The sequence below is a fragment of the Xenopus laevis genome, chromosome 1L (assembly GCF_017654675.1).
Source record: "Xenopus laevis strain J_2021 chromosome 1L, Xenopus_laevis_v10.1, whole genome shotgun sequence".
NCBI classification, from domain to species: Eukaryota; Metazoa; Chordata; class Amphibia; order Anura; family Pipidae; genus Xenopus; species Xenopus laevis.
In genome coordinates, this window is record NC_054371.1 from 230,753,265 (window position 1) to 230,778,113 (window position 24,849).

The 24,849-nt window shown below is 43.9% G+C and overlaps 1 protein-coding gene across 10 annotated transcripts in view; it reads left to right on the top strand.

Moving 5' to 3' along the window:
• Positions 1-24,849, top strand: part of LOC108718947 (protein unc-13 homolog B) — a 193,185-nt gene that overhangs the window by 159,177 nt on the left and 9,159 nt on the right. For all 10 annotated transcript variants that reach the window (XM_041570506.1, XM_041570508.1, XM_041570519.1 and 7 more), the window contains 13 exons: positions 844-994; positions 1,082-1,150; positions 3,844-3,933; positions 5,746-5,880; positions 6,368-6,501; positions 10,225-10,310; positions 15,323-15,449; positions 15,546-15,642; positions 19,151-19,294; positions 19,421-19,498; positions 19,912-19,989; positions 20,998-21,086; positions 23,985-24,137. In XM_041570506.1, the coding sequence (XP_041426440.1) occupies positions 844-994; positions 1,082-1,150; positions 3,844-3,933; positions 5,746-5,880; positions 6,368-6,501; positions 10,225-10,310; positions 15,323-15,449; positions 15,546-15,642; positions 19,151-19,294; positions 19,421-19,498; positions 19,912-19,989; positions 20,998-21,086; positions 23,985-24,137 (1,431 nt within the window). The remainder of the gene's footprint in view (positions 1-843; positions 995-1,081; positions 1,151-3,843; positions 3,934-5,745; positions 5,881-6,367; positions 6,502-10,224; positions 10,311-15,322; positions 15,450-15,545; positions 15,643-19,150; positions 19,295-19,420; positions 19,499-19,911; positions 19,990-20,997; positions 21,087-23,984; positions 24,138-24,849) is intronic.

Below are 24,849 nucleotides of genomic sequence, written 5' to 3' on the forward strand. Positions count from 1 at the left end.
AATTGCCTGGGGCACCCATAGTGTTTGGCCAGGCACTGTAGAACACATACAGATATTACATTCATTTAATGTATAATGATTCAGAATACAGGGCATGCGTTGTAAAATCAAAAGTCATCTTATCAAGCCCAGGAGTGATGTGAACTCACAGATTCCATCTCCCAGAATCCTCTTCTGGCCAGTAACTGGGAACTGTAGAGATTTGTTGGTTTGGGATCCCCAGCAAACTCAGTCATTTAATAAATACAGTAAGCCTCATTTACAAGCAGGAACGTGGGTGCAAAGTGCAAACAACCATTTTTTTTCATCTTAAATTAATTGGCGGTTTTGGAGCACAGAAATCATCTGCCTGCACCATTCACACACCGGTGCCTCCAAACTGCAGTACTGTATTCATGAGGGGCAGTGAGGGGGTGGTACGGAGCAGGGGTCCCCAACCTTTTTTGGCCTTGGGACCAAAAAAGAGGCAATTTTTTTTCAAGGACCGGGGGGGGGGGGTCAGGAGGGAAGGTGTCCAATTCGGCGCACCGCGTTAATTGTTCTGGCCGGTGGCCCGGCGGTTGGGGACCCCTGGGATAGAGGATCTTTTGCCTCCTTTGTACTTGTGACTTTCTATATGACCTCACTGTATCTTTATGTCTATTTCCTACTCTGGACACCTCTCTAGATGTCACCCTGTGTTTCTAAAGCTTACACTCATCACTGGGTAACACTTGATAATAGAGGGGTGGGGGTTATCCAGAAGGAACCCCATTCCTTAGCCTTTTACCCTAGAAGATTGTGAAAGAAGTGGCCCCAGCTGTAAGCACATCATATAATAACTAATCCATTTTCTTTGTGCAGACACTTTGCTTGCCTCTCGTCCAAGTACATGTGCCCGGGGGTTCCTGCCGTGATGAGCACTTTACTGGCCAATATAAACGCCTACTATGCCCACACCACCGCCTCCACCAATGTCTCCGCCTCCGACCGCTTCTCCGCCTCTAATTTTGGGGTAAGTGCCCAGCAACAGTTGCTCAGAGATTGTATTCCTTCTCTGAACCCCCTGCCTCATTCTCCCCTTTCATTTTTTCCTCTGCAGAAAGAGAGATTTGTCAAACTTCTCGACCAGCTGCACAATTCCCTGCGCATTGATCTGTCCATGTACCGGGTAAGGCGACGTATCAAAGAGACAATGGGGCTGATTGTAGGCTTGGAAAGGATTCATCTCTCTTCTCCAGTGTCTCTGTCAAATCCAGAGTATAAATATCTCCTGCTTCCATCACATGTCCCATAATACTCAATTACTTCTGAAAGGAGGGATCTAATTATGTCAGTATCTACTAAGGGGAACATGGGGTGTATTTCCTTCTTTGCCTTTTTATAGGGCTTTAAACAGCACTTCCGTGAGATAATTACTGTATCCAGGAGGCAATTGCACATTATAATGATTAATATTAGCTGCCCTTTGTTTTATTTGGGACTAGAACAGGAGAAGAGTTGGGTATAATTAAGGAATTGGAATGTACTGGGAGAATGTGGGGATGTAATACATCATTTAGTTCAGATTTGCAAATGTGTTTGTTGGATTATAATCCCAGCACTATTATTTACTATGTGATATAATGGCAGTATAGTTTAAACTGGCCACACTGTCCAATCAAATATGGGGATATGTGTGTGAGCGCATTAGACTATACACAGACACTGTTAGATGAGATTAAATAACTTCACTTCAGATGACGCTTCTTTGTATGACTGTGAAGGAAAAGCCAGAGATTCAGAGAATTTCATTTACCCTTAGGGGACGTCTCCACCAAGTATAATAAATCAGTGGGGCTGACAGGGGATTATCTCCTTGCTGCTATAATATTTCCATAGCAACGGCCGGATGGGGATTTGATCCCCAGGCAGGTTGAACCTCACAGGGGAGGGAAGAAAGTGCAGCAAAGAGGCTGAAGGGAATACACTTTATATAATAAAGAGACACTAAGGGGCCCATTCACAAAGGGTCGAATATCGAGGCTTAATTAACCCTCGATATTCGAATTAAAATCCTTTGAATATCGAAGTCGAAGGATTTTAGCGCAAATAGTTCGATCGAAGGATTATTCCTTCGATCGAACGATAAAATCCTTCGAACCGAACGTATCGAATATCCTTCGATCAAAAAAACTTAGGAAAGCCTATGGGGACCTTCCCCATAGGCTAACATTGAGTTCGGTAGCTTTTAGATGGCGAACTAGGGGGTCGAAGTTTTTTCTTAAAGAGATAGTACTTCGACTATTGAATGGTCGAATAGTTGAATGATTTTTAGTTCAAATAGTTTGATTCGAAGTCGTAGCCCATTCGATGGTCGAAGTAGCCCAAAAAATAACTTGAAATTCAAAGTTTTTTTACTTCAAATCCTTCACTCAAAGTGAATCGGCCCCTGAGTGTATTATTGCCATATTTAACCCATTTTATAGTTACAGCATAACTGTTTTTTTTTTTCTTAATAAAATGTCAAAAAAACGACATGTCTGAGGGAGACGTTAGACATATTAATGTAAGTCCTATTGAGCCTGAGTTGTCGAGAAGCCACAAGTAATCCGACCAATCGGAGCAGCCGCAGGGTGAAATGACAGATAGGGAATAAGTGAGTGTGCACAGCAGGATAGATAGGATTAATAGCAGGGATACGGCCAAGAGAAGCCTTTTATAAGCACATACACAGCAGCTCAACTGAGTGCCTAGACCATGGCTCCATCAGACCCGAGTAATTATAGGATAAGGTTTAAATGAGTGTAATAGAAGCTGACGGGTCACATACTGAGGGTTGGAGGGGGCAGCTCACTGTACTATGAGGGGCACAAGAGCCAACACATTATTTAATACACAGGTAAGAACTCACTGCTCTGACTTTGGTGTCGGCCAGAGACAAGTTCTGTGCAGCCGCCGAGCAGTAACAATACAGCTATGGGACCTGTTATCCAGAATGCTCTGGACTGGGGGTTTTCCAGATAACAGATCTTTCTGTCTGAGTTTAAGTCTACTAGAAAATCATGTAAACATTTAAATAAACCCAATAGGCTGGTTTTGCCTCCAATAAGGATTAATTATATCTTAGTTGGGATCAAGTACAAGCGACTGTTTTATTATTACACAGAAAAGGGAAATCATTTTTAATAATGTGGATTATTTGGATAAAATGGAGTCTATGGGAGAAGGCCTTTGCATAATTCAGAGCTTTCTGGATAACGGGTTTCCCCGATTACAGATCCTATACCTGTCCAATAATCACAATGAGCTGGAGCGGAGACAGCCGGGATTAAATTCTATGGACCAGACTGCCGGATAATAAGTTCTTTCTTCACTTGGGAAAGTTGTCAGGAGAAAGAAAGAATCTGCTCTGATGTTCTTCTGTTTAGGAATAAAATTAGAAACCTTTCTCACATCTTTCCTAAGCAGAAGAACATCAGCCTCTTTCTTTCTCCTGACAACTTCCTTGACTACTTGCTGGTCAGACTGGTGGGAAACTGACCAGCAGGTGGCGCTGTTGTAACACAATTCATTCATATTAACAGTACATGTATCCCTTAATATCTTGGAATTAAATATAAATAAATAATGAATGTACATTGTAAAAATGCCTAGAAAAGAACCCTCATCAATTTTACATTCACTTGTTTTAAAGGTTTACTTACCCTAAAACCAACCTAGTTTCCCGGATACACTGACTGCAGGTGCTTTAACACCATACAAGGGTGCAGTAACCTACAAACACGTTGATGACTGTAGAGTTGTGTTGCCCCTCTATGTAACCAATACCCTGCTCTTTATTCCTACTTTCCACTATTTAATATCTCCTTTAATTTTGTCCAGAACAATTTCCCGGCCAGCAGTCCAGATCGCCTGCAGGATTTGAAATCCACAGTGGACCTGCTGACGAGTATAACGTTCTTCCGCATGAAGGTAAATGCAGACCCTCCTGACTTCTCTTATACATTGATGTACATGGGGCCCTAAATCTAATGTCCCCCCAGTGTGGCTCCTCTCGCAGTCTCTGTACTTGTGCCACTGAAATGTGTATATTTATATCAGAGATGGGGAACTGGGGCTCCTTCAGTGAGAGAAGCAGGTGCCAATATAGTATATATAATATAAGTGCTGGGTTCTACTCACCTGCACTCGGATCTGACATAAAGGTCTCTGAAGAGTCTGGAGAGACTGTTGCTTCTGATCATCTCTGCAGACTCTCATTAAACTCATGGGTACCAGGGGGGGTGGGTGCCAGGCTTTCAGATGATCCGGCCACTGCACCTTGATTTAATATTCCTTTGTGATTGGCCAGTTCCACGGCCGTTGTGGCACAGCATTAGGGCAACTGGTCAGGGCTGTCGGCTCAGAAGTCGGAGCACAAGTGGAGAAGCAGAATAGTGAGGGGGCAGCAATCTGCTTGTATCTGTCACTCAGCATTTAGCTCATTTAGTGGAACCAGGCTCTGGGCAAATGAATGTAGATCAGTCCTTCTCTCAGACTTGGAATGTAGCATGGGGGGCGGGGAGGCGATGGTGATGTTATTTAGAGTTTTATCACTATAAGGTACTACATAAACCAATAGTCTTTAATAATAAATGGCCAATCTTTCACCTTCTTTCACTGCGTGCCATAAATACACGTATGGCTACAACTTGCCGTGTCTGATTATGTAACCAATTGATGTGGTGCAAATGTGACTTTCATTGGCTATTTTTGTTGTAATGTTTGTTTTCAAGCATCAATACGGAAAATAAAGAGATGGAAACTACAGGGGGAAATTGTACTGAGATTTGGAAAAATAATCACATGTATTTACCCCACTTCATACAGAGAAACACAAGCTGCTACATTTGTCTTATAATAGGTTTTTTTTGGGGGGGGGGGAACCTTGCCCCAAAACTGGCCCACACAGTGCACAGAGACCAGACACCCCACATAACATTTTTACTTCTATCTATTTCATCTTCCAGAACATGGACCTTCTATTCACTCTCCCTTTCCAACATATGGACCTTCTATTTACTCTCCCTTTTCGGAACATGGACCTTCGATTCACTCTCCCTTTCCAACATATGGACCTTCTATTCACTCTCCCTTTCCAATATATGGACCTTCTATTTACTCTCCCTTTCCAACATATGGACCTTCTATTCACTCTCCCTTTCCAGAACATGGACCTTCTATGCACTCTCCCTTTCCAACATATGGACCTTCTATTCACTCTCCCTTTCCAGAACATGGACCTTCTATTCACTCTCCCTTTCCAACATATGGACCTTCTATTCACTCTCCCTTTCCAACATATGGACCTTCTATTCACTCTCCCTTTCCAACATATGGACCTTCTATTCACTCTCCCTTTCCAACATATGGACCTTCTATTCACTCTCCCTTTCCAGAACATGGACCTTCTATTCACTCTCCCTTTCCAACATATGGACCTTCTATTCACTCTCCCTTTCCAGAACATGGACCTTCTATTCACTCTCCCTTTCCAACATATGGACCTTCTATTTACTCAGTCCGACTAGCACACCAACATTCTATCCACTCTCCCCACACATACCATTTATATTACCTTCAACGGAATGGATCTTCTATCCGCTCTTCAATCCCCACCAGATTTCCTTCCTACCCCATCCAGGACAAGCTTCTAAATACCCTTGTGCCACACTTGCGTTTGCTAGTGCTTCAACAACCTCTTGAGTAAATTGCATTGATTTATATCTTGATGTTTTCATTCAGGTGCAAGAACTGCAGAGCCCGCCCCGTGCGAGTCAAGTAGTGAGGGACTGCGTTAAGGCCTGTCTGAATTCCACCTACGAGTACATCTTCAACAACTGCCATGAGCTGTACAGCCGCGAGTACCAGGCAGACCCGGTGAGTATCATTTGTACCTGTGCACTGATCCAGTTGGTCAGAATTAAAGGATATTCACCAATTAATCCGAATTCCCAAGACCAGTGACTAATAGGAATGATTTTATCAGTGGTGCCGACATCACATTCTGAGACAGATCTGTATCTGCCACATTCCCCCCAATTCCACATCACTTTCTCTATTACACCCGACTCCCTGATGATTAAACAGGACAAAGCTACTTCTCGACAACCAATAAGGTTTTCCCTCATTTATTGATGTAAGAACCAATGATTTAACCTGTTAATCTCCCAGACTGTGTGACAGACCCTTAGTGAGACAATCTGAATATAGGAAGCACCGTGAATAGTCTCTGGAGTCTCGGTGTCTTCCCAAATAAAGGACATCAATGTAATCTTTTGTTGCGCGTTGAAGAAGTTACATCATATGCTGCAGTTGTATTTGATGACTTAATGACACTATGATGTCACATTCTGCTTCTCCCCAGAACAAGAAACAGGATCTGCCTCCGGAAGAGCAGGGTCCTTGTATAAAGAACTTGGATTTCTGGCCTAAACTCATTACGCTCATAGTTTCAATCATTGAGGAAGATAAGAACGCCTATACCCCTGTGCTTAACCAGTAAGTGGGCTCCTGCCACGTGCCACCAACCCGTCTATATTCTCTGCTTTATCTGTTTCTGCTCTAATCCTTGTGTGCTTTGTAGAGAAGTCTCCTCCTGTCAGTCTGTCTCCCTGTCTGCTTTGTCCCTTGTTGTATAAGTGACTCTGACATCGGCCGAGGGGGTCAGCCCTTACTATATGGTGAGTGAGAGAAAGTATAGCGCCATCTTGTATGCGGCCTGACTGCTAGTGCATTGCATGCGACACACTGCTGCTCCTGCTGCAAGAACATTCCATATGGGGCTAATTCTCCATTTGACTGATCGACTTAGAGAATTTGCCATGAACAAACTGCTCCTAATTCTACACAATTAAAGAGGTGATTAGACCCAGCCATGACTTTGGTTTCCCTCACAGGAGACGATATATAGACGACTAAACATAATCTCCATTCCTTTTTATTTTTAATATTCAAACAAAAACATTACTTGATAGTGGCCCACATTTCAGTGTCTGTGGTTCAGTATTCACATCTGAGTTCATTACTAGGATGTGTGTGGGGTTGGTGGGCTCCAGCCTATCACGAGTTTTTAGGTGTGTAATTTCCACTATATACAGAGCTCTGTCTGGGGGGCGTAGGGTGAAGGCCATTAGAAGCACTGAAGAACCTTTGACAAAAGCATTAGGGACATTAAGGGTTAAGGGTTCTTCAGTCTATAAGCTGTGCAAGTGGATTGGCTGTGTGTGTGTGGGTGTTGGTGTCTATGTGTGTGTTAGTGTCTGAGTGTGTGTTAGTGTCTGTGTGCATGTTAGTGTGTGTGTGTTAGTGTCTGTGTGTGTGTTAGTATCTATGTGTGTGTTAGTGTGTGTGTGTGTTGGTATCTATGTGTGTGTTAGTGTGTGTGTGTTGGTGTCTATGTGTGTGTTAGTGTCTGAGTGTGTGTTAGTGTCTGTGTGCATGTTAGTGTGTGTGTGTTAGTTTCTGTGTGCGTGTTAGTGTGTGTGTGTTAGTGTCTATGTGTGTGTTAGTGTGTATAATTTTCATTACAGTTATGGTTGTTGAGTAATGTAAGGTGTTAAATCAACTACAAGTCTGCAGTAACTACAGTTGGGCCACTAGTTCTCTTGGGAAAGACTCCTTCTAGTGTAGATCAGTATCATTTAAAGGCAGTATAACTAGAGTCGTTGCAGTTATGCCGAAAGAATTTACAGGGAAGCCGGATACATCTACATTAAGTGAAATGGCACATTTGGGGGCCCATTTACTTAACTCGGGTGAAGGAATAGAATAAAAAAAAGTTGAATTTCGAACTGGTTTTTTTTGGCTACTTCGACCTTCGACTACAACTTTGAATCGAACGATTCGAACTAAAAATTGTTCTAATATTCGACCATTCCATAGTCAAAGTACTGTATCTTTAAAAAAAATTTGACCCCCTAGTTCGCCACCCAAAACCTACCGAAGTCAATGTTAGTCTATGGGGGAAGGTCCCCATAGGCTTTGCAATCTTTTTTTGGTCGTTGAAAAATTGTTCGATCGATGGATTAAAATCCTTTGAATCGAACGATTCAAAGGATTTAATCATTCGATCAAACTATTTGCGGTAAATCCTTCGACTTCGATGTTCGAAGTCGAAGGATTTACATTCGACAGTCGAATATTGAGGGTTAATTAACCCTCAATATTCAACCCTAGGTAAATCTGCCCCTTGATGTGTGTGAAGGTTCTAATTCTTCCAGGCCCTGGTATATCTATAGTAATAGTTTAAATCAGCTGGACTTGCTGTATTTTTATTTCGTTTTTCTTTACAAACATTTCTCTAGTCATTCTGAATTGAGGAAGCCAGTTGAATAACTAATGAAACGTCTTCAAGGAAAAAAACCAAAAATACAGCAAGTCCAGTTGATTTGACTTATTACTATAGATGTGGCACATGGGGATGTTTTGGCACAAAAACACAGATTTACTGGGACGACTAATCTTCTCCTGTACCATCACCTCTATAGTTCAACACCATGGAATTAGCACACGTTGTATTTACTTACACCTGTAGGGCAAGAGCAAAGCTACAGGGAAGTTTATTACAATCACCATCGGGTCCTTCTCCATCAAATATTTACCCAACACAGTCCCAATGAGGATATAAGTGAGAACATATGACTCAATCCCAATAACCTTAGATTTCTCAACATTGAATCCCAACTGCCACATAGGTGCCCAGAGTGACAGTTTGCCCAGAAGCCCCTGTAAGGTGCCACATCCTGGATGAGATTCTTTTTTTTTTTTTTCAAAGGCCCAGATCTGTGTGGGTTTGATGCAGTTGTGGGGGGGGGGGGAGGGGGGATGGACTAAAAATAGGTCCCTTTGTAGAGGATGCAGCATTCGGCAAATCCAAAATGGATGGATTAAGTGCATGACTGTAAATAAAGAATCCTGTTAGTTTGCCTGCCTATAGCACTGTAATGTTATCCCTGCACGTATCGCATCCCAGCCCCCGACCTCTATATACGGCCACATCTCTCATACATATACATTGCATTTCTACAGCACCAATGCATGTGGTGTATCCCCAGCCAAGTGAATGCACCTTCTTTCTTTCCTGCTCTGTAATCAGTGACTGTTGTATTCATGAATCCCAACATTTACCTGTTATCCTTAGTGGGTTTCACTTGTTGTAGGTTCCAGGGTATTTCCTCGCTGGTTTAAACCAATAACCATGAGTCTTGTCCCCTAGAGAAGCCCCACCAATCACCACCCACCGCTTCTGGGCTGCTCTTCTCCCATTATTCAGAAGGGGTGTGACTTAATGCCTATTATCATTATATAATACACAAAAGCCATGAATATCCTGTAAATTATATCCTTATAAACGGCGAGTTCTGATGTCATCAGTTATAAACGGTGAGTTCTGATGTCATTTCTGTCACATGACTCACTGAAACTTGTGTATTATAATAAATAAAGTACCCCTAGTTGTAAAATATGAGGATATTAGAAGTTACCTCGGAGTTCCATGACCTGTATAAAAACACTCGGCCTTCGGCCTCGTACTTTTATATGGTCATGAAACTCCTCAGTAACTTATAATATCCTTATATTTTACAAGAGGGGGTACTTTATTCACTATATAATACACAAAAGCCATGAATATCTTGTAAATTATATCCTTATAAACGGCGAGTTCTGATGTCATCAGTTATAAACGGTGAGTTCTGATGTCATTTCTGTCACATGACTCACTAAAACTTGTGTATTATAATAAATAAAGTACCCCCAGTTGGAAAATATAAGGATATCAGAAGTTACCTCGGAGTTCCATGACCTGTATAAAAACACTTGGCCTTCGCTCTCGTACTTTTATATGGTCATGAAACTGCTCTGTGACTTATAATATCCTTATAATTTACAATAGGGGGCACTTTATTCACTGTATCATTATATTTGTCCCCACTGAAGGGGATGGAATGTGCTGCTCTTTAAAATAATATCTGAGATGCCCAACTATAGTTCTGGTCCTGCCACCAACTGACACTTCATACCCTTGACGGGCAACTTGGCCCCACTGAGATTTCCCCCAGTGCCCTAGAGACACAGTCTGGCCTTTTTCCACATTAATTTATGGGCAATTCATGAAATGCTGTTTAATCCCTAATTTTTTTCTATAGAAATGAGTCCCACCCTTAGTGGTTCCTGTATTAATCTGCATGTGTTTCATTGGATTCTCCTTGGTGTTCTCCATAGATTTCCTCAGGAGCTGAGTGTGGGGAAGGTCAGTGCGGAGGTGATGTGGAACCTTTTTGCTCAGGACATGAAATACGCCATGGAAGGTAAGAGCAGAGACGCATTGGGTGGGGTCACTCAATAGCACATTAATTAAAGCCAATATGGAACCTGTAGGGGCAGCATGGAGACTGTGGGTCTAGCAACCAATCAGCAATTAGTTTTCATGGACTGCCACAAGCTAGAATGAAATGTAAGGATCTGATTGGTTGCTTTGAGAAGTGCAAGATGGCTGCAATACGACAAGATGGGGATGGCAGTGCAAGATGGAGACTGTAATACTGAGAGGCCAGAGGTTGGGCAGGTTTTAGACATAATGGGGCCCTACAAAGTCTGTTTTGCCCAGGGCCCCTCCGCAACAATAGACATGTCTAGGAGTGGAAATTGTATGGTTGTAGGAGATTTAGAGCCTGGCAGGTCTATATGGGCACTGGGTTAGGAGATTAACCCTGACTCTGCTGCATGAAGAGATCAGTACTGGGCATAGGATTGGTCCCCTGGGCCACTGAGTCGTGACTGCGGGGGCCGATGTCGGCCGTCACTGCCCAAAGAGCGGGATCTGTATCTTCTCCACGGGATTTTCTTCCATTATGTTGTGTCTCATCTCCAGCCCACACTGCAGCTAATTAACGTTCAGCTTAGTTAGTCATTTAACTCTTCCCCAGGCCCTGAAATCCCACCGCAGGGAATGAGAGTGTTTTAAATAAGACTTTAAGTCTCGGAGATGGAGTCTCCCCAGGGTGGCCCCCAGCATATTCATTATACGGAGGCGGATAATCCTCTGTCTGTCTCATACTTACCTTGTTGCTCTTGCCCTGACCCCTGGGCCACAAATCAGTTGGTAATCATGTTGGCAGCTCCTGCATGGCCAGATATCACCAATACAAATGGCTTGTGGGTAAAGTGTGGGAAGCTCATAGTCCTACACCTGCCAGTGAGGGGGCATTCCACTGATTGGCTTAGACTAGAGCCCATAGGTATCAATCTGTCTGATGATTGGTCGGCTACCATACAGTGTCGTGTATTCAGGGCTGAACAAGGAAATATTAACCCCATCATCTCTCTGTCTCCCCGCTGTGTCATAGTTCTGGATAAAATAAGTTCTCTGCACTGGCTGAGCGGTAAGTGTCCCCACTCAGAAGGAATTTCTAAATCTGCTCCCCCCCACGCTGGGCCATTTAAAGCTGCATGTAGCCAATAGCGTTTGCTTCTCACATAGACTGGGCACCCCCTGTAGCCACAGATTATACAGTAGCACCCACTGGCCCCGCTTGGATACAGCTTCACTCCCAATATATCCAACTATATATCCAACTATATATCCAACTATAGATCCAACTATATATCCAACTATATATCCAACACTAGGGTGGGACAGAGCACAGGTGGTTCAACTACAATTCTCAGCTGTGTTGGTTCGGTGAGTGAATGGATCATTTACAGCAAGGAATGCACAGAATCCACTATTTAAGGATTCATCCAAATCCTTTGTGAAAAATTCGGCCAAATACCAAACCGAATCGAAACCCTGATTTGCATATGTAAATCAGGAGAAAAGGGTGTAAGAGAAAAGTGCACAGTTAAAGATTTTTCGGCTTCCTTGTTTGTGTGACATCATTTATTGGATTCAGTTTGGCCAGACACTTTTTTTTTTTTTTTTTGATTTGTCAAAATCTGAATCCTGCTGAAAAAAGCCAAATCCTAAATTTAGTGCATCCCTATTTACAGCAGTAGAGTCTCTAAGTTCCATTGTGATGTAAAGTACCAGATGTCACTTATGGGACAGTGACGTCACTTGGCACTCGGTTTCCATGTCAACTTGATAGTGATGTCACATGGCCCTGGGGGTACGATCTCTTTGGAGTAGGGATGGCTGGTGGTGCTGTAGTGACGTCATTTTATTGAAAGAACTTGTTGCAGTTGGTCTTTCTTATTCCCATTTACCGTATCTGTTTATTAACATTCTGCTCTGTGGATGGCAGATCACACTAAGGGGGGTAATCCAGCTGTTCTGTCCTTTCATTGACACCTAATACCCCCAGAGTGCCACCCTCCTTATCCGGTCACTTCCCATGTTTCTGTTCTTCTCGCTGACATTTCTATGTTTCTCCTCTGTCACAAGCCCCTGCCATCTTCCGACTACGCATGGTCCATTTCTTGGGTGGTAAGAACCTCATCTATCATTGTGTTCCCTTCTGCCCCTCCCCCCATGCTTCCCTGAACCCATATCCCCAAATCTTTATGATAAAACCCGTATTCATAGATCACTCCCTCCCACCATAGCCTCCATCCTTGGACCATCTTACTTACTACCCCCCCCCCCCCACAATCCAGAACTCCCTTTGCCTCCTAGTAATTTAGATTTGCAATCAATAGTTGAATTTTATGAGAATTCTGTGACTATATTTTCGGAAACAACGGTGGGTATGTTACATATATGGTCACCTGCAGTACTTACCTGCTTTCTGCCTTCCATTTGTTCTATGGTTCTGGTTCTGTGCTGAGCCCATTATCAGCTCACCTGAATGGGGCGGGACAGTCCATAATTGGCTGGCTTCTGGATATAGAAAACCAATATTGTGTGGCTGCCTTAGGAGAGACAATAAAGTAGACAAGCATAGACTGTTGGTGTCAGAAGTAGATGGGGCTGCCATATTGCTTTCCCAACAGGGTTCTAGAGCACGTCACCATCTACATTTCAGATTGAAATACTTTATCAGCTGCACAAAGAGATCCTTACACCCAGCTAAAGGGACAGCTGTAGCCCACAGTACTTTGGTACTTGATCCTTTGCAGAGAGTTGTAGTTCAGCAGATGGTACGTCGGAAGAATTAATATATTAGCACATGACTCAGGGCAGGTAATATGTTGCCTTATACACAGCTTGTAATGTTGGGAATGAGCTGCCCCAGGCACAGAAATGGGTGGGTGCAGTAGTATATATATATATATATATATATATCTATCTATTTGTCCCCATGTTTATTGGCATTCAGGGGACTCTTGTAGCACAGCAGTGGGTTATTCTGTACATTCTCATCCTATTAATATTCTGTATTTGTACATACGCTGCCCCCCTGGCACAATGCAAAGCCTCTGAGTCATGTGACCCTTAGACTCTTCCTCTTGGTCTTGTTGAAATGATGTTACAGGGCACGGCTCTAATTGCCCATCTGGACGGAGCCTTTTTCTATCCCAATTTAATAAGCCCGAGTCTTCTGCCTGCCGGAGAGATGAATGTAATTGGCAGCGCTGCCCCCTATTTGTGCCCAGCACAGGGATCACTAGAGGTCAGGACTGGAGATAATGAGGAGCTCACAAGCCTGTCTGGGAGTAACATCAACTGCCGTCTGAGCTGCACATGAATATACGACGCTTTTGTTTCAGCCCCCGAGGGGCAAACTGACTTTAAGAACAACGTGACATTTCTCCTGTGTTTCTCTCATTCTGACTTGTGTTACAAACTCACACTGTTTAGTCCCCGTTCTACTGTCTCCCCCATTTGTCCCCATCAACAGCCTCATGTGCAACTGCACCTTTTTACAATCTCCAGATTTACTTAAAGGGAAAGCATGCTTTTTTCAAAACGCATCAGTTAATAGTGCTGCTCCAGCAGAATTCTGCACTGAAATCCGTTTCTCAAAAGAGCAAACATATTTTTTATATTCAATTTTGAAATCTGACATATTGTCAGTTTCCAAACTGCCTGAGTCATGTGACTTGTGCTCTGATACACTTCAATCACTCTTTACTGCTGTACTGCAAGTTGGAGTGATATCCCCCCTCCCCAGCGGTCTAACAACAGAACAATGGGAATGTAACCAGATAACAGCTCCCTAACACAAGATAACAGCTGCCTGGTAGATCTAAGAACAGCACTCAATAGTAAAATCCAGGTCCCACTGAGACACATTCAGTTACATTGAGTAGGAGAAACAACAGGCTGCCAGAAAGCAGTTCCATCCTAAAGTGCTGGCTCTTTCTGAAATCACATGACCAGGCAAAATGAGCTGAGATGCACCTACACACCAATATTACAACTAAATACACTTGCTGGTTCAGGAATGACATTTTATATTGTACAGTGAATTATTTGCAGTGTAAACAGTATCATTTAGTAATAAAAATGACATCATAAAAATCATGACAGAATCCCTTTAAGGTCTTAATGCATTGAAAGAATAGCAGTGCCGTCTATTCAGTGCAAGTTGTGTGACTATGTTGTACTTAAATGTAAGGCATAGAAATGGTTAAATGTACATATACCATGGTGTGAGTTACTGGGTTTTGGCCTTCTGTACTACTACACAAAGAACCCTGTGTCACTTGTATTGTATATAATAAGAAGAAGCAACTCGCATCTTCTTACTGCTGATAAAATATAATATTTTGAGATTAGTCTTTGTACATGACGCAATCAGTTCTTCGTTTTCTATTTTTGATTCCTGATTTCTGCCTTAAAATTGTTGTAGCATTTGTAAGTCCACCAATATAACATTGTTTCTGATTGGGTCATTGTGCTGTGCTGTTGGGTCATCAACAGTCTGTAGTGTTCTTACAAGTGTAACATTTTTATTTTATCACCAGAAAATGGTTCCAAACTCCCCAAACCATGATTCTAGGTATACTGCTCTCTGCTTGGGCAGAATGTTCCTCTATTACCTAGGCCCACAAATAAACAGCTATATCCCCTAGATCTAGTCCCATAATAATTTCTTGACCAGTCCCACAGACAAAACCTCTTTATATGTCCAAGACTCAGTCCCTAGGTTGGTCCCGTAGACAGAACCTTCGTTTATCTACTTGCCCAGTCCCACAGAAACATCTTATACCCAGTCCCACCAGCAGATTATATACCAAGGCTCAGTTCACTAGAAGACCATTATATCTCCTAGACCCATGTCATAGACATAACCACCCAGAAGTCTCTAGGCTTGGTCTCACAGACCACACGGATTGGTTCCAGTTCTTCTCTCTCCCACAGACCAATCACAGTTCAGTTCCCAGGATCCCTTGCTGTTGGTGCTTAAATAACATCACTTATTGGTTCCCATTGCAGAGCATGAGAAGCACCGGATGTGCAAGAGCGCCGACTACATGAACCTCCACTTCAAGGTCAAGTGGTTGTACAACGAGTATGTACGGGACCTGCCTGCCATGAAGGAAAAAGTGCCAGAATACCCAGCGTAAGTAGCCGGCCGTGCCCCACCATGGCCAGTGTTCCCGGTGCCTAATGCTGTGTGCCAGGGTGTATGAACCAACATCTGTCTGTCTGTCTGCAGGTGGTTTGAGCAGTTTGTCATGCAGTGGTTGGATGAGAACGAGGAAGTGTCCATAGAATTCCAGAATGGCGCCTTAGAGAGAGACAAGAAAGATGGGGTAAGTCCCCCAGTGATAAAACACAAATTATCCAATCACAGGGTTCTCTATGGCCAAGTTCAATGTATCCCAGAGCTCCCTGTGGCCCTTTTTTAGGGCCCCTTTCCACTTCTAATACCAAATCAAGGTTCCAGTGAAACATTGCTCCCCAGCCAATCTCAGGGGACATTTCTGTTTCTCCTTCTGATTTCTGTCCATCTAGTCTCCATCTCATCACATTGTTCTGTCTGCCCCGGTGCTATTTCTGCATATTCTACTCCAGCGCCTCCTGCCAGTCCCATTTACATCAGACTCCCTGCTCTGCTCTTTGTTCTCTGACTGGAGGGTAGACTGTTCCTAGGACAGGACTCTTACAGAAGAACATCATGAGGCCTGGGGCAGCAGAGCTTCTCTGAGGGCATCTGGTTAAGCCATGGCTCATAATGGATCTTCTCCATAAAAATTTTCTCCGTATATGTTTAATTTTGATTTCAAGCTAGACATTCTCACTTAGATTTAAATCTCAGTGGTCCATTGACAGCACTGTTTTCACATGATCACGTTTCTTATGGCTTTTCACTGAATGGGGAGTTATTGGGAGGGAGAAGTAGAGGAAGAGATCTGAAATGACTTCTTCATTCTCTGCAACCACATGAATGAGAGAGATTTCCCCTGAGACTCAGTCAATGAGAAGCATCAAGCAATGACGTGAGCCTGAAATTGTAATGTCAAGGGGTGACACAGCCTTCAGCAGGGCCAATACAGAGTAATGGTATTTATCTCTCTCTTCCCATACACATAACAGAATATCACTAGTAGTAAGTAGCACATTCCACTAATATGGAGACCATCATTTAACCAGGGATGTTTGTTAAAATCAAGTTTATTTTATAGGTTTATACAAAGAATTAGAATTATAAAAGGAAGTAGTAGAGGCAAGAGGTTATTGCAGTGGAGGCAGGATTTTCATTACAATCAATGCCAGAGCTCCGTTCGTTGGGGTGGAGCTGAGTTCCTTGGGGTGGAGCTGAGTTCCTTGGGTTGGAGCTGAGTTCCTTGGGGTGCAGCTGAGTTCCTTGGGGTGCAGCTGAGTTCCTTGGGGTGGAGCTGAGTTCCTTGGGGTGGAGCTGAGTACCTTGGGGTGGAGCTGAGTACCTTGGGGTGGAGCTGAGTGCCTTGGGGTGGAGCTGAGTTCCTTGGGGTGGAGCTGAGTTCCTTGGGGTGGAGCTGAGTTCCTTGGGGTGGAGCTGAGTTCCTTGGGGTGGAGCTGAGTTCCTTGGGGTGGAGCTGAGTTCCTTGGGGTGGAGCTGAGTTCCTTGGGGTGGAGCTGAGTTCCTAGGGGTGGAGCTGAGTTCCTTGGGGTGGAGCTGAGAGCTGTGTTCCTTGGGGTGGAGCTGAGAGCTCAGCGCGTTGGGGTGGAGGCCAGCGCTCAGCTCATTTGGATGGAAACAGGAGTTAATTGCAATTTTACTGCAGTGTAGTAAAGGCAGGATCTTATTGCAGTGGGGCAGGAGTTAATACTGTGAGTAACTATACAGGCAGAGCTAGATACTGTGAGTAACTATACAGGCAGCGCTAGATACTGTTAGTAACTCTACAGGCAGCGCTAGATACGGTGAGTAACTCTACAGGCAGTGCTAGATACGGTGAGTAACTATACAGGCAGTGCTGGATACTGTGAGTAACTACAGGCAGTGCTAGATACGGTGAGTAACTATACAGGCAGTGCTGGATACTGTGAGTAACTATACAGGCAGTGCTGGATACTGTGAGTAACTACAGGCAGTGCTGGATACTGTGAGTAACTATACAGGCAGTGCTGGATACTGTGAGTAACTATACAGGCAGTGCTAGATACGGTGAGTAACTATACAGGCAGTGCTAGATACGGTGAGTAACTATACAGGCAGTGCTGGATACTGTGAGTAACTATACAGGCAGTGCTGGATACGGTGAGTAACTATACAGGCAGTGCTGGATACTGTGAGTAACTATACAGGCAGTGCTGGATACTGTGAGTAACTATACAGGCAGTGCTGGATACTGTGAGTAACTATACAGGCAGTGCTGGATACTGTGAGTAACTATACAGGCAGTGCTGGATACTTTGAGTAACTATACAGGCAGTGCTGGATACTGTGAGTAACTATACAGGCAGTGCTGGATACTGTGAGTAACTATACAGGCAGTGCTGGATACGGTGAGTAACTATACAGGCAGTGCTGGATACGGTGAGTAACTATACAGGCAGTGCTGGATACTGTGAGTAACTCTACAGGCAGTGCTGGATACTGTGAGTAACTCTACAGGCAGTGCTGGATACTGTGAGTAACTCTACAGGCAGTGCTGGATACTGTGAGTAACTATACAGGCAGTGCTGCATATAAACTGCTAATAAAGAGCATTTCCCATTAGTAAGTGCTGAGCACAAGCAGCTTTGCCAATAAAGTAAATGAATGGAGCTCAGTGGGGAGGTAATTAATTGATAATAGAGGCAAGTGGAAGCAATGGCGGCTTCTAAAGTGACATTTCCCGGCCTCTACTTAATATCTGCCCTCTCACTGTGCTGCTTAACTCTTTGGCTGCCGGGAGAGCCGAGTATCAGAGAAATATCACAGGGATTAATCATAAAGACAAGTTGAATCGGCCTAATCTGAACTTCTATTTGTCTCATTATTTCTGAGCATTAATGGCAATTACATTACCCAGCCCTGCCCCCGCACAAACCTCAGGATTATATCTCATTATTTCATTAACCCCTGTGACTCAATCACTTCTTCTTCATTAATCAATAAAATACCTGTAAATAACCAGAGACTTCGTGTGTAATGGTGTTTGTGCTAAATGGGAGCTGCCATGTTAGTTTGTCTGGCAAAAATCATATATGAGAAGTATTATACAGGCACCTCTCAGATATGGGATTAGGTGTATCTGACATTATAGGGGTGGTTCACCTTTTAGTATGTTATAGAATGGCTAAGTAACTTTTCAATTGGTCTTCATTATTTATTTTTATAGTATTTGATGTATTTGCCTTTTTCTGACTTTTTCCAGCTTTCAATAGGGGTCACTGACCCCATCTAAAAAATAAATACTCTGTAAAGCTACACATGTATTGTTATTGTTACTTTTTTTTTTTTACTTATCTTTCTATTCAGGCCTCTCCTATTCCTATTCCAGTCTCTTATTCAAATCAATGCATGGTTGCTAGGGGAATTTGGACCCTAGCAACCAGATGAAACTGCAAACAGGAGAGCTGCTGAATAAAAAGCTAAATAACTCAAAAACCACAAATAATAAAAAAAGAAAACCACTTGGAAATATCACTCTCTACATCATACTAACAGTTATTTTAAAGGGGAACAGAGCAGCTCTGGATTCAGATAATAAAAATAATAATAATAAAAATAATAATCAGTTGTTGGGATGTCCCAGGAAAGGAACAAAGGCGCATCACGTTGCCCTCAAAATGAGTTGGTATTTTTGGGGTAGGTAGATATTGATGATGCTGTGCTTGCCCCCCTGGCAGTTCCAGCAGACGTCGGAGCATGCCCTGTTCTCCTGCTCGGTGGTGGACGTCTTCACTCAACTCAACCAAAGCTTTGAGATCATTAAGAAGTTGGAGTGTCCCGACCCCGTCATTGTGGCACATTATATGCGCAGGTTTGCTAAGGTGAGTATATAACTATAGCCTACATTTCCCAGAATGCATAGCTGGCCCCTGTGAAGGATATGATTTATGGAACACGTTAGCCACATCATTTACTGGATCTGGGCTTGTTCTCTCCTTTCTTTCTAGACCATCAGTAAAGTGCTGCTGCAGTACTCCGACATCATCTCCAAGAGTTTCCAGTCTTACTGCTTCAAAGAGAAACTGGTGAGTCCCTGTCAGGTGCAGTAAGGATGTATCCAAGGGGTTAAATGTTGTATCTGGGTCTATATGGGGAAGGGGGTCTTGAGACATTTATGGAGATTTATTGATCAAAGCATGAAAAAGTGCTTTTTTAGCACTGAGACTCTCCTGGTGCTGAGCTGGAATCTCCTCTATGTGCTTCTCCATTGTGATATCTCATTTATGTGCTTCTCCATTGTGATATCTCCAGTGCCCATAATGAGTTTGACTGATGGAGGACTTGTTGTTCCCAGCAGCTAGGTGACATCTATACCTGTAATACAACCCAGTCAGGAAAGTGTAAGCTGTAGGGTTTGGTCCCCATCTTGTGATTGGGTGTCAGGGAGACTATACAGTAGGGGTCAGTCATTATGTCTTGCTGTCTGTCTGTCTTGCAGCCCTGTATCCTGATGAACAACGTGCAGCAACTGAGAGTCCAACTGGAGAAGATGTTTGAGGCCATGGGAGGAAAGGAGGTACAAGGAATGTGGGATTGGGGGCAGTTATTGCTGTGATTGGGAGCTGATGTCTGGATTCCCCCATTTACAGAGTGGTTGGGCCAGATAGTCAGGGGAAGGTGGTGGGTTCTGTACCCAACTGTTCTTGTCTGTCTCCCCCCATCCCCCTCTGCACTTTCTGATTGTCCCATCCTTGTAATAATCTGGTTATGGCCCCATTCACTGTATATCTTATTCCCCATTGCCCCCTCTTGTGTGTGATTCCTGCCCTTTCCTTACACCTGCTGATCCAGTCCGGGCTTTCTCCAGACTGTATATTCCATGTCTGTGGGATACAGATGAACCTGTATATTTGTGCTGCTATTCTAGGGCCCCGGCACCATCGATACAGCTCTTATTTCTCCCACAATCCCCCTTTGTTCCTGGCTCAGTGAGGGATCATTATGCCCCCCTGCTGTTATACTGATCCTCCAGCTGCTGCTGAGCCCTGACCCCCAGATAAGCTGGTGGGGCCCCCCGTCCACATTCGAATGATAAACCCCCTCAGCAGCCATTTCCATATAGAGAGGGGTCAGTGCCTAACAGGCTGCAGATCACATACAAGTATGGAGAATGTTCCTATGTGATGCCAGATAAGGGCTGTGATTGGCTATTGGTAGCCCCTATGTGATCTGACAGCCGACAGGAGACTCTGTTTGGCAGTAGACCAGGTTTTATACAACTAACACTTGTCTCCAAGCCAAAAATTCAAAAATAAGCCCCTGCTTTGAGGCCACTGGGAGCAACATCCAAGCGGTTGGAGAGCAACTTGTTACTCACGAGCTACTGGTTGGGGATCACTGGTCTAGACCCTGACTATCAAATACATAAATGAGCTCCATTCTGCTGAAAAGTGTCCTGATATAAAGCTGAGCCTTGTGTAATATCTCTGAGTTTAACCCTTCCCTGTGCTCTGGGTGCTGGTGGGATCGGGTGTTATTGGGGTGGTTGAGACTGTTCACATAAAATCTTGTTTTATCTCCCCAGTTGGATCCCGAGGCCAGCGACACTCTGAAAGAACTGCAGGTCAAACTCAACACGGTACTGGATGAACTGAGCACTGTGTTTGGGAACAGGTGAGAGTGCAAGCTCTGTGGTCCAGCCCGCCACTCTACTCTATACTGCACTCTGGTTAATGTGGCATTGGTTTGTGGGTTGTTTTTTCTCCTGATGTGGGTCCATTTGCTTTCTTTGTAATAATTCTATGGTTCTCTGGTTGTATGGACCCCCGAAATAATTAAACCAATAGACAGAACCCAAACGCTGCTCTTTTAAGAGGAGGAGTCAGGTGTCCAGACTGGATTTAGAGGACTCACAGGACTTAAAGGACTTGTTTGGGAAGAGCCCTCTGCTTTTGATCAAACTGTTAATTACCCCACCATTAGCCATTAGAAGAGCTGAGGGGCCGTAACCCAATGAAAACAACAGCTCAGGGGCCGTAACCCAATGATAAGAAGAGCTGAGGGGCCGTAACCCAATGATAAGAAGAGCTGAGGGGCCGTAACCCAATGATAAGAAGAGCTGAGGGGCCGTAACCCAATGATAAGAAGAGCTGAGGGGCCGTAACCCAATGATAAGAAGAGCTGAGGGGCCGTAACCCAATGATAAGAAGAGCTGAGGGGCCGTAACCCAATGAAAACAACAGCTCAGGGGCCGTAACCCAATGATAAGAAGAGCTCAGGGGCCGTAACCCAATGATAAGAAGAGCTGAGGGGCCGTAACCCAATGATAAGAAGAGCTGAGGAGCCGTAACCCAATGATAAGAAGAGCTGAGGGGCCGTAACCCAATGATAAGAAGAGCTGAGGGGCCGTAACCCAATGATAAGAAGAGCTGAGGGGCCGTAACCCAATGATAAGAAGAGCTGAGGGGCCGTAACCCAATGAAAACAACAGCTCAGGGGCCGTAACCCAATGATAAGAAGAGCTGAGGGGCCGTAACCCAATGATAAGAAGAGCTGAGGGCCGTAACCCAATGATAAGAAGAGCTGAGGGGCCGTAACCCAATGATAAGAAGAGCTGAGGGGCCGTAACCCAATGATAAGAAGAGCTGAGGGGCCGTAACCCAATGATAAGAAGAGCTGAGGGGCCGTAACCCAATGATAAGAAGAGCTGAGGGGCCGTAACCCAATGATAAGAAGAGCTGAGGGGCCGTAAACCCAATGATAAGAAGAGCTGAGGGGCCGTAACCCAATGATAAGAAGAGCTGAGGGGCCGTAACCCAATGATAAAAAGAGCTGAGGGGCCATAACCCAATGATAAGAAGAGCTGAGGGGCCGTAACCCAATGATAAGAAGAGCTGAGGAGCCGTAACCCAATGATAAGAAGAGCTTAGGGGCCGTAACCCAATGATAAGAAGAGCTCAGGGGTCGTAACCCAATGATAAGAAGAGCTGAGGGGCCGTAACCCAATGATAAGAAGAGCTCAGGGGTCGTAACCCAATGATAAGAAGAGCCATGTTGCTTTGTGCTCAGTGGGAAGTTCTCACTAATAGGCTGGAGCTTTGGAGCCGACACAGATCTTTGTGCTTAAACGGCTCAGATCTTCCCACTGTTCCAGTTTTAGACTTTCTGTAGCTACAACTCCCGGCTGTGTTGCACCTCATTGTGTAAGACTTTTGTGCGGCACAGTGGGCGTCAGAGGGGATCAGGACACATTGTTTATACAGATAAAATCACTTGTGCTCCCATAATCCCAATCTGCTCACCAGGAGCCAATGTAGAAGAGCCAACCAATCACGTGTCCTGTGGGTATAATGATCCACTCTGGGCCTTTATGAGACTCTATTTCATATAATAATATTGTGTGAAGAGAAATTCAGGTGTAAAATAAAGACCAGATCATTGTGTCACATGAAACAGGACTGGTCTCATTACTGTAACACCCCCCCCCCATACTATTCTTCTGCTGACCCCTCTCTGCCTGGTACCACTATTTTCCTTTATTGCCAGTGACAGGGGGCACAGCTTGATTTGGCCATTTCTCCTGATGAGTATCATTAACCACTTACTTTCCTCTCACTGCTTACTAACCCAACCCTTCCCACACTCTGCTCACTGATATACTATCTCTTCTTAACCCATTACACGGCTCTTGCTCTTCTTATTAACCCATTACTCACAAACACCTTATTTGTGCTTTCTCTTTATTATCAAGTATTAACCCTTCTCTTCCCATTTGCCACTTAATTGAATCTTGCTTTTTAACCCCTTCAACCCATTTACACATTATTCATTATCCTGATGGCTCCTTTACCATTTATAACCTTCTCATCTATATATTTGCTTCCCTGTTAATCTCTTTTACCTTCTCTCCTTATTCTTTATCCTCCTCACAAGCTGGTCCTTAACCCCTAGCACCTAATTTCCATGTATTATCTCTGTACCCTCTATTCCCTCATTGACTTCTTACCATCCTCATTCATTTCTCATTCACACTTGATCTCTCATTAGCCCCTTATTTTGCCTTACCAACAGCTTGTTGTGTCATTAAACCCTTTAAGTACTGCTGCTTTGCTCATGCCCTTCATTAGCTCTCATTAACCCCTACATTTGCTATACAGTCACAGTAACTCCTTATGCCTTTACTCTCCATACATACTGATTAATTAGCACCCTATTGTCTCTAACATTGATTAATCATCATGAGACTTTGCTCCTCTCGTCCTGCACAACTTCTCTTCTCTTTTCCCCAACCAGACTGGTAAATTCAGGGGCGGCAGTAGCACTTTCACCTGCCGTAGCCAATCACAGTCTTACAATAGGTATTCGATAGCCCTTTAACCCCTTGTACTCCTCTCTGCTTTACACAGGTTTCCCACTAATGTGCCACTTTATAGATATTCTGACTTTATATTTATAGATATTCTGACAATAGGAGTCTGCCCTCTGGTGGATAAAGCCGGTGCTGCACTTTCAGGCTGTCAGTATATAGAATATATGATTATCAGCAGTGTAAGCAACTGTTTGTCTCTCCAGCTTCCAGTTCCGCATAGATGAGTGTATAAAGCAAATGGCAGAGATCCTGGGACATGTGAAGGGCACGGGGAATGTACCAGCCAATGCCAGGAACACGGTGGCCCAGGATGCAGATAATGTTCTGCGCCCATTGATGGATTTCTTGGATGGGAAGTAAGTGATTCGCTGTATGACAGTCATTTCCTGACAGATAGAGGCAGTGGCAGAGGGGCAATTATATTTATTTTATATCGTTTCTGGGGTGCGGCCACTGAAACCTTTATACTGTCACCTCTATGGCCTGATACCTGGGTGGGAGGCAAGTTTTTTTTTTTTTTTTTCTGTGATTTTTATTTCCTTCTTTCTTTTACACTGAGGAAGTTATGGGGTGCTGGGGGGGGCATTTATGAGGCGATAGAGAGTGGGGTGATAAAACATTTCTGGGCATCGCACTGGGCACCTTGTGCTAAGAGTCACTTCATACAGGTCATGTCATGTGTTGAGAGATAGGAAGTCTTTTGTTTTGACTTTCCTGTTTCCTCTTCCTTCCTACTTGCCTTCCTCCCTCATTTCCTCCTGCGTATTCCCTCCTCTCTTCAACTCCCTGCCCCTGTCCTCTTTACACCTGCTCTCTTCAACTCCCTGTTTCCTTTAAACTTACACCCTTCTCCCTCTTACGTTCTGTTCAACTCCCTGCTTCTCTATTTAACTCCTTCCTTTCTGCTCCCACTCCCCTCTCATTTTAACTCCTTTTTCCTTCACTTATTCTTTCCTTCTGCTCTTGTCAACTCCCTGCTCACAACTCCCTGCTCACAACTCCCTGCTTTCTTCTTACTCACTCCCTCCTCTCTTCAACTCGCTGCTTCCTTTAAACTTACACCCTTCT